General features: G+C 40.3%; 2 protein-coding genes across 2 annotated transcripts; one reads left to right on the top strand and one right to left on the bottom strand.

Annotated features, from left to right (window-relative positions):
* Positions 1-1057: 1057 nt before the first annotated feature.
* On the bottom strand, positions 1058-3187 carry LOC123673292 (spectrin alpha chain, non-erythrocytic 1-like). Its single transcript, XM_045607777.1, has one exon. It carries the CDS (start codon positions 3185-3187, stop codon positions 1058-1060), a length of 2130 nt encoding a protein of 709 aa, XP_045463733.1.
* A 4704-nt stretch (positions 3188-7891) lies between these two features.
* On the top strand, positions 7892-9070 carry LOC123673291. Its single transcript, XM_045607776.1, has one exon. It carries the CDS (start codon positions 7892-7894, stop codon positions 9068-9070), a length of 1179 nt encoding a protein of 392 aa, XP_045463732.1.
* Positions 9071-10224: the final 1154 nt, after the last annotated feature.

Genomic DNA, 10224 nt, shown 5'->3' with positions numbered 1-10224 from the left:
CAGGGCTCCGAACCGTGACAAGAATCGAGGTATCTTCCGCGAATAGCGTTATTGGGTCTGTGTCGATATAAACTGGTAAAACGTTTATAAACATTAAAAATAGTAATGGTCCCAGAACGGAGCCCTGAGGAATCCCCAGAACAGCCTCACATTCATCCGAACTAGTAGTATTCATCCTGATTTTCATAGTTCGACCAGTCATGTTACTTCTCAACCAATCCAAAAATATACCCCTGAATCCCAAATTTTAACACTTACTCAACATGAAGAAGAAACACAAGGAGTCAAACGCTCTAGACAGATTGACAAACAATCCCGCTGTACACATACCCCCATCCAAACGTCTGTAGACAATTTCGACAAATGCTGCTCTCTCAAAGTGCCATCCCGGACAATCTTTATTAGTTAAATTAACAATATTGTAACGTTTTTCGGTTAATTAAATCGGTACTTCTGGCTAACACTAATTTATTTCAGGTACACAACTATAAATAACTATTTACAGATGATTTATTTCAACTATTACACTAATTTATTTTCACTACTACATTAATTTATTTCTACAACTTATATCTAATTGAGTGTACGGCACTGAACGCCGATTCTATCGCACTGCCCTGCTCTGCGGCTTCGATTGGTTATATACCGCTCGCATCTCTCTCTAGAAGCGTCTCGATCTTTCTATCCAGCTCCCGGTGCTTCCGGTACCTTCTAGAAAGAGGCAGTGGCGTAGGGCTTGCGAATTCGTTACACTGCCCCCTTCCTAGGATGTTCAGTCCCTGAACATATCCGGCACGGTGGCTGAAACTACAGGATTCTCCGTTCCTGCAATTTCCTGGTGCACAGAAATAGCACCTAACAGTCTTCTCTTGAACTTTGAACCTCTCCTCAAAGTCGCAATACCTCCCGATCAGATCCTCCAGTTTCTCTTCCTTGAGAGCGTCGTCCCTCGTTATCAGCCAATTCACGAATACGGACACCTCCTTCTTGAATAACTGAACGTCCAGGTTCTGATCGCAGATATCCTTTCGCTTCTTCCAAGTCCCTAATCCAAGCTTCAGGATTTTAACTTCTCGGCAATGTCTTGGTTAATATAACCTCGGGATGGTTCCAATTGCTGCAAGTTATATTTCTTCCTCTCTGCGCACACAGCAAGATATTTGTAAGCTTCCAGCGTATCTTCCCTCTTGCTGTCAATGTGCTCATTGGTTTCTGGGAATTCCTCGACAAGTTTCTTGGCCTCTTGCTCTCTAAAGTTCGCCTTGTCCTCGATCACTTCCAACTCGCCTTCGAAAGTCTGAAGTTTTCTGAGCAAATCTTGGTTACTTTCCGAGTCTTGACTATTGGTATCGTAGCATAAGTCAACCTCTTTCTCGCTTATCCAAGAGATTATTTCTTCAGCTCTTCTATCGAACATATGCACCTGTTTTGCTCCGACCAAGAGTTCATTCAGACCGTTTACCAGCTCCAAGAGATCCTTCCATTGAGTCTGGACCTCAATCATCTTCTCCTGGATCTTGGCGCTATATCTGCATTTAGCTTCTATCAGAGCATTTCCACTGATTAAACATGATTGGAGCCTTGCCTCGCTATTCATTAAACTAGCGTAAAAAGTGTCGAAGGCATGAATTAGAAGTTCCGCATGCTCGACATCAACTCCATGCTTTTCAATTCTGGACTTCGTCATCTGGTCCTTGATCCATTCTTGGAGCTTGTTGCACTCTTGGAGGAACCCGAAATACTGGAAGGCTTCAGAGAGGGATACTTCCCTCTGAGCCACTAGCTGACGTAACTTCTTGAACTCTTGCACTATTTCTTCCTCTCTTTTCTTGATGTTATCTGCATCGTAGTGCTCTCTTTTCACAAGATTGCTACACCTCTGAGATAATTTATCGATCGTTTCCTGGTAAGCTTCAACTTCAGCAGTTATTATATCCATCTCTCCCTGCAACATCAGAATGGGAATCTCATCTCTACCAACCTCACTTGTTGCCAGAGCCGACAACTTGTCATAAATCCAGGCCTCAGCTTCTGAACTCTCCTCGTAAAACTTTTCCGATTCCAGGGCATCTTGCAACCTCAACATCTTCAGACTGGCCATATCCCTCACTATCACAAATCGATTCTTCAATTCCTTCACCTTCTCACTAATATCATTGGAGAACTCATGACCGGATCTCATCATGTTGACCGCCCTATTCATCAAACTTTTCACGATGTGTTCCCTCGAGTTCAGCTCGACCTCCAGCGTCCGATACTTTTTCTGTAAGCTCTGGACCACGGTAAGACTGATACCCAGGTCCAACGACGCTGCCAGCGATTTCCTGTCGCTCAACCACTGTACCTCTCTGTCTATCTCGTTGATGCTCTCGTAGTTCTCTAGGCGCTGTTGGTAGTCATTTTCCAAAGCGGGGTGACATCTTAGGATGTTGTTGTCTGAAGCCAAGCCGTTTTTGAAATCGTTACTAACTTGAATCTCAACTTCACCTAGCCAAACCTCAAACTCTTCGACGGACCTTCTGAAGAGCAGTGCTTGATATGCTTCGTTCAGCTTTTCCCGTTTGATCCGCTTGAGTTCCAACAGTCTCTTCCAATCCTCTTTGATTTCTTCCATCCTTACGACTACCTCATCTTTGGCATAGTGATTCGAATGTAGTAACTGTTCTCCCTCGTTTATTACGCTTTGCACTCTTTCATCGCTGTCCATAACCTCTGCCTCGAATGAAGAATACTTCTGGATTTCACTTTCCAGGTTATGAGGTTCCCTATAGCTCTCATCTTCCGCTATCTGAAGCTTTTGTTTCAACCAGATCTCCACGCTGCAAACATTCTTCAGAAATTCCTGACAAGCCCTGTATTCTTTCAGTTTCAGTCTTCTGGCTTCCGTCATTTGCAAACGTTCTTTTTTTCTATCTGGTGTAGCTTCCGTCATTTTTGACACTTCCTGATTATTCTGGTTCCTTTCATGGTCCTCTAGTTTCTTCGATTCAACCTCATTCCTAGTATTCTCTAACCTTTTCGTGTTATCCATCATTCTTCTACAATTATACTTTATTTCATTTTTAAAAGATTCGATGCTTTCCTTTATTGCTGTTCTGGTGGATTTAATTTCTGTATGGTTATCCTGTATTTGCTTGGTCAGTTGCTCAAAAGCTTGCTTGAAGAAATCCAAGGTTGTCTGATCCATTTTACTTGACTGCGATCTCGTAACTGGCATTCAATAATATGGCCACAAAAGTGTTCGCACTACTGTCCACAAAAATGCTCACGAGAATGTCCACTAAAAAAAAAAAATGTCCACGATAATGTTCACAAAAATATCCACAGAAATGTTCACGATTTAATTAACTCTCGGTTCGAAAACACACGCGAACCCCACACCTGACACCAATTGTAACGTTTTTCGGTTAATTAAATCGGTACTTCTGGCTAACACTAATTTATTTCAGGTACACAACTATAAATAACTATTTACAGATGATTTATTTCAACTATTACACTAATTTATTTTCACTACTACATTAATTTATCACTACAACTTATATCTAATTGAGTGTACGGCACTGAACGCCGATTCTATCGCACTGCCCTGCTCTGCGGCTTCGATTGGTTATATACCGCTCGCATCTCTCTCTAGAAGCGTCTCGATCTTTCTATCCAGCTCCCGGTGCTTCCGGTACCTTCTAGAAAGAGGCAGTGGCGTAGGGCTTGCGAATTCGTTACAATATTATCCAAAATACTTATTGTCTAGCGGCATTTGATTTGGATGTAACACCCTGTAGTTGTGGTCTAGCAGACAGAATATGAAAGAAATTATTTCTTATCAATTTAAAAAAAATATAGTCGTCTAGTTTTTCGTGAAATGTCATTATTTCTTTATTGCCGCTAGACAATGAGTATTTTTGATAATATTGTTAATTTAACGAATAAAGAATGTTACGCGTTACTAAATAAGAAAATAACAATGGATAATAACCAAGTAATATATATATAAAGTAACGCGTAACTACGCGTTACTTTATAAGCACACACGAAACTATTGTATTTTTGTCCACCCTGTACCAATTGGAATTAACATGTGATACATTTTTTGAATCAGCTCAGCTAGAGTAATCAGAAAATTGAGACAAAATGGGGGTGTTCCAATTAAAAAAATTACGGTGACGTCATTACTCGAAAGTAATCCACCCTGTATATTAGATTATTATTTTAAAATACGGTAAAATGAAATAAAAAATCGACATGTTTCAAGATTATTTCTTAAAATGGTCTGTTTAGCGGAAAATGAATTGTTCCATACTTTACGGACACAGTGTATACTCATAAGTTCTTCTTATTATTGCTGTCCTCATTTTTTTCGATATTTTGATTGAATTTCCTGTGGTTCTGAAGAAGGTATCAACCCAAAATTCTGCTTGAATCGTTATTTATCGGATCTTTTGAGACGGAAATATTGGGTATGAGTTTTTCTTCTCTAATATCTTGAATGTAATATCCTGAATTTTCTATGGTTTTGATGAAATTATCAGCTCGAAATTTCGTATGGAGATTCATATTATTTATTTTCCCAAAATCTCGATTCCGCGGGTTTTGGAGGTCAAGGTAATATCAAGTGTTTTTTTCTATGGTTCTGGTTACGCGACCAGAATGAAATTTTCCTTATGAAGCAATATGTAGTATTATATATTTGTTGCAAACAACATTCCCACCATTCCCAACTAGCTAGGTTCACATAAATAAAGTAAGGACCTTTCTATACCGATAAGGTCAAGTGAAGACAGCCATTCTACCGCAATATATTCTGATGCTGCCATCAACATGAAATTTTGCATGAATCTTGACATGATTATTCTATATATTTATGTACTACATTAGCGTAACTAGAGTTGACTCATGGGAGAGGTGTCTAATGAGTGGATCTCAGAATCCATTAGAGCTAAAAAAAATGAATGGTACATTTTCGGGCTTGATTCAATATTTGGCGAGAACTGAAACTGAACCGAAAGTAAAATTTTCGATGATTTCTGTAGTTTGTAGTTTGATAATAAATGTATATACATATTATGTTAGGTATACATTTTCGAAAAAGAAAAAAAAGCGATATTATATCTTACAGAATTTTTTATGGTCTATATTTGAAAGATTAGTAGTTTTTTTATACCATTTACAATAAAAAATGATAAAACGAACGGATTCTACTGAAAGAATACCTGTTGAATGTTTTTGTTTGTTTATAGATATATATAATATTAGGTGTATAACTTTGCTTCCGCCGTTTTGCAATAGATGACTGTAGCGGTAAGTAGTAGTCGAAATAAATAGATCGTAGATGTCATAAAATAAGCTTAGGTATTTGTAAAAATAACGCCATCGGAATATTAGTAGATTTGTGTCTGCATCATAAAGTATCTAAATCTAATTCTCGATTAAACATGTCAGCTTACGAGCCAAATTCTCGTCATTTACGGGAGTGTTCAGTCGTGAACTACAGTCGTATTTCTTCTCGACCGACCCCGGTAGAATCTGATTTCATATCGGCTGTCAGCGGAGAATCAGAACAGATTTTCAATATCGATCGTACGTGCTAATATAGAAAAGTTTCAAAAGAGACAAAATTGATTAATCTTCTGATAATTCATCATAATTAGTTAATTTATTTTCATCTATCTTCTGCATCGTCATCTAATAGTGTTAATGAACAAAATAATATTGAACAACTATTCGTGAAGTGCCCTGAATTTATCTTCAGCCAGATGAAGCCACAGGTACTTAAGGGAGGTAAATTCCCCTGAATTCCCTTCCTTGGAACCTCCTTTTTGGACAGTGACGGCTCGTGCCCTCGAGATGTGGGTCGGCCACACATTTTTTTTTTATATATATATATATATTATATATATATATATATATATATATATATATATATATATATATATATATATATATATAATATATATATATATAAAAAAATATATATAAACAAATAGATTTGCACGTCACCCAAGAGGTACTATTTGACGACGCGTTGGTTTTTTGTTTTTAATGGGAAACCTCGCCTAGAATAGCCCTATTATAACCCAATATAAAAATGTAGTTCTCAAATCAATGAAAACTGAAATAAAATGAAACTCTTGAAAAACAGAAATAATAAAATATTCAATTATCAACATAAAATATATATTTGAATAAACATAGGGAAAACCTATAATGAATACATATAAATAAAAGTATAAAATTAAAATATAAAAAAATCTTATAAAGACCACAAAAAATATTGTGGAAATGACCGCATGTATTCTGGTCAAAAATGTATGAGCTTGCGTACCCTTCATTCATTTTTATAGATCAAATCAATTCGACGATCTTCCTTTGTCGCGAAGTCATCAATTATTTTCTCGAAAAAAATGTTTCCTCTGGCTTGTTCTTTAACTAAACCTCTTTCGATTGATATCAGTGCCAGGTTATTTAAACGGTCTTGAGACATCGTGTTCCTACTGAAAGATTTTATTCTTTTGAGCGCTGAAAAACTTCTTTCTACTGACGCGGATGTTGGTGGAAGGGACAAAATCATACAAAATAACTTATATAATTCAGGAACATCGGAAACAATATTATTTGAGAAAATGAATTCCGTAATACCATTCAGCGTATTTGAATTGAAATCAAATTAAAAGAGTGGAGAATGAATAAAAATTCGAAATCATTCAATATTTTCTTCAGACCGGTAGCTTCACGTATTGTAATATCATCCCATTCATCCAAATTGTCGCTGATATGATCAAAAACTTCAATTAATTCTTCTCTCTTATCGAATATTCTTTCTATATTCTTTTCTGATTAAGACATAATGTCTCATAATTAACCATTCATTTAATTATCAAATATTTGAAATAAACTGTGAAAAGTTGCTTCTTGACGCTCTGCAATAGGATAACCGGCCGGCCGACCCTGTGGATTGGGAAGCGACCTAACATCGAGTTGTTGTGCCGTTCTACTGAGTGGTCGTATTCTGGGCGTATGTCGTACTATCTTTTCCTTTACGTAGCGCTCTCGGTAGCGCTGGTTCCGCCATCGGCTCTTGGCCGACCTAACGTGATGAGATGCTTTCAGTGACATTCCAGGAGTTGCAATTGTATAATTGTAACATTTGTGTTACATTTCAGACCTAATGTTACGGTGTTACGTACAATTCTGGAATAACTTGTTTGGGGTGATGTTACGAAAAGTAACCATTTACGATTGTGGTTTGTTACAATTTATGAAAGGGAATAACAACGCTGGATGCTTTGGAAATCGAATATTAGGTGGGTCCGAAAGAAAATATTGGCCGGTATAAGTTATATTTTCCTGTTCTGAGTGGAAATATTCATTACCGAGGGAATTTGGATATCGAAATCGATAACTCCGATTGAGTTTGAATGAATTGAATATCTATAATTATTTTCTATTTCCCGATAATTTTTGGGTCGGCCCGGCCGACCCTGCCGACCCTGACGAGCCGTCACTGTTTTTGGAACCAGATTAGCGGTGATTCGCCTAGGTTTCTTCTGCAGCCCGTTGGGGTAAGTTGCATTTCACAATTTTTGGTTGTTCAATATTAGTAACAAAATTCATCTGAAATTGACCGCAAACCCCTTTTTGCGGACAATTATTGGTGCCGAAACCCGGGAAAATATCTTAAAACCCCCTAAATTCAGTGTAATTGTCATTTCCGTTCATCTGATTGAATTCGTGATTTGATTGTCATTCATTAATTGGGTAGTTATTGAAAATTCATAACACGGTTATCTTATGTGTTCATTATCTTCAACGATAAACACATCGTCTGTTCTTCTTAGACTTTTCGGAATTAATTTATACCGATATACATACCGGGGTCAGTCGACAATTCAAAATGCCGTCAATGGATAAATTGAAGGCCTCTTTAGCAACATCTGTCATCAAGCGCGAGAATGAATTTTCTGCGACATCTACTCTTCTTAAATTAATAAAGGATTTGACCACAGAATTCGATGTGGCCAATATGTGTCTGACTGAGTTGGTCAAAGTGGAAAAGACTTTTAGAGAGGCTGATGAGTTAGTTGTCCAACTCAATTCTCAGCTAGAGGAGCCTGGTCAGATCGGATCACCATCAAAATTCGAGGCATTTTTTGAAATTTGCCTACATGTACGTGCCGCCCATAGTCGTCTAACCGCATCTACGTCTGTTAGGGCGCCATCATTGTCATCGGCTGAGCTACCTATTCCGCGGGTTGACCTGCCTTGCTTTCAGGGCAAGGTTGAGGAATGGCCCGGATTTATCGCTCTATTCGATGCCTTAGTACATCAGAACAATTCCTTGGCGCCCGTTCAGAAGTTTCACCTCTTGGCATCTGCCATCTCTGGTGAAGCAGCATCTGTCATCTCTGGATTTCAATTAAATTCGGTGAATTACCCTCTGGCCTATCAAGCCCTTCACTCCCGGTATCAAAACCCTCGTCGGTTGGCGAATCTTTATGTGAATCAGATCTTGGATTCACGGCCCGCATCTGTGTCTTCCTTACCACAATTGAAGAAATTCGTCACGACGCATCAGAATGCCATTCATGCCATCAAAGCATTACCCATTTCAGATCTGGCTGACTTCCTCTTGTTTTCACTAGCTTTGCGCAACCTCCATATACCATCTCGCCACTTGTTTGAGGGACAGTTATCCTCTGATGACTTTCCCACTCTCGCTCAGTTGCTCGAATTCACCAATCGACAGTTGCGAGTGTTGGAAAGCACTTCCGTCACCTCATCCATTGCGCCGAAGGGATCATTAAGACCTCAATCTCCAGCAGGCTCAGCATCTGTTTCCCCATCGTCTGTGCCTTCATCCTCTGGTGTGCATCCTCGCCGCCCTGCTTACGCTGGTGCGTGCCCTTCGTCGTCTTCCGCGTGTGTGTTTTGCTCGGCGAATCATTCTGTTCGCCAGTGTCGTGAGTTCAAGGCCATGAACGTTAATCAGCGACGAGCTTTCGTGACTGAAAGGCGGCTATGTAGAAATTGCATGTCGTCTTTCCATGCCACTGTTAGCAGTGGCTGCACTTAGGTGCAGTTCGAGTCAGAGCTGTCACACATGCGGGGGACGACACCATACAATTCTCCATCTGGCATCTGCTGCCACTGCATCCCCTTCCGTTTCCTATGCTGGAAGGAAATCCCTTTCAACGACAGAACGTCCTTCTTCGCCCTCTGTTTCATCAGAGGAGCCAACCCGTGCTGTCACCTCTCGGGGCACCTCAATAAGGGCTCGATCAGCGGGGATCTCGATGATGTCACGCCGGAGCCCTGAGACGGCAGGTTCAGTGTCGTCTCGAGCCTCGCCAGCTTCACCACCCCTTTATTCTTCCCACTCCTCTGGAAGTGGTTCCGAATGACTGCACTGGTCATCTCGCGGTTATCTTACTCCGTCAAACAAACATCTGTCTTCGTCTTTCCGTCTGTTCTCTTCTTATCATCTGTCTTCATCTCCGCGGTCTTCTTTGCGTCAGACCAATAATCCTGACTATCTCATGCCTACCGCTTGGATACGTCTTGATAACCGGCGGAATGTCGTGTTCGGCCGTGCTCTCCTGGATTCCGGCTGCCAGCACACCCTCATCACCCGTGAGTGGGCCTCCAAGCTTCGTCTATTCATCCACCCTGAAACCATTCAACTTCGCACCTTGAGTAACGCGGATCAGTTTCGCATTCAGGGGTACGCATACGTCACAATCTATCACCAAGGGGATCCTCCCAATCTTATCATCAAAGCTTACGTTATTCACAGCCAAATAGATCCTCTTCCTGTCAAAGCATTCAACGGCCGGTGGCCTAAGTTTCAGAAACTCAGCCTGGCTGATCCACTCTTTTTTCTTCCTCGTGCCATTGGAATGTTGATCGGCTCGGATGTGCTTCCTCATCTAGTTCTTCCTGGCACCTTGTGCCCATCGTCTGAGCTTCCAGGTGCATTATCTACCACCTTAGGTTGGGTACTTTATGGGCCGTATGCTCGCCATCGCAGGAAGACAAAACACGTGTCCTTTTCACCGGCCACTGTTCATGGTCGCATTCGACCTTCTAGTCAAAATACTTTTCCTTCATTTTCAGCAGGGTCATCATCTGCTGTGTCTTCTCCATCCCCTTCTCAGCCCAAATTCCTTCTATCAGAGGCCGCCTGCCATGTTCCTTCGGACAATACTGATTCTTCTGATGCATCTGCCC

The sequence above is a fragment of the Harmonia axyridis genome, chromosome 2 (assembly GCF_914767665.1).
Source record: "Harmonia axyridis chromosome 2, icHarAxyr1.1, whole genome shotgun sequence".
In the NCBI taxonomy this organism is placed as follows: Eukaryota; Metazoa; Arthropoda; class Insecta; order Coleoptera; family Coccinellidae; genus Harmonia; species Harmonia axyridis.
The sequence above is the reverse complement of the archived record's forward strand: the minus strand, read 5'-3'. Positions and strand labels throughout refer to the sequence as shown.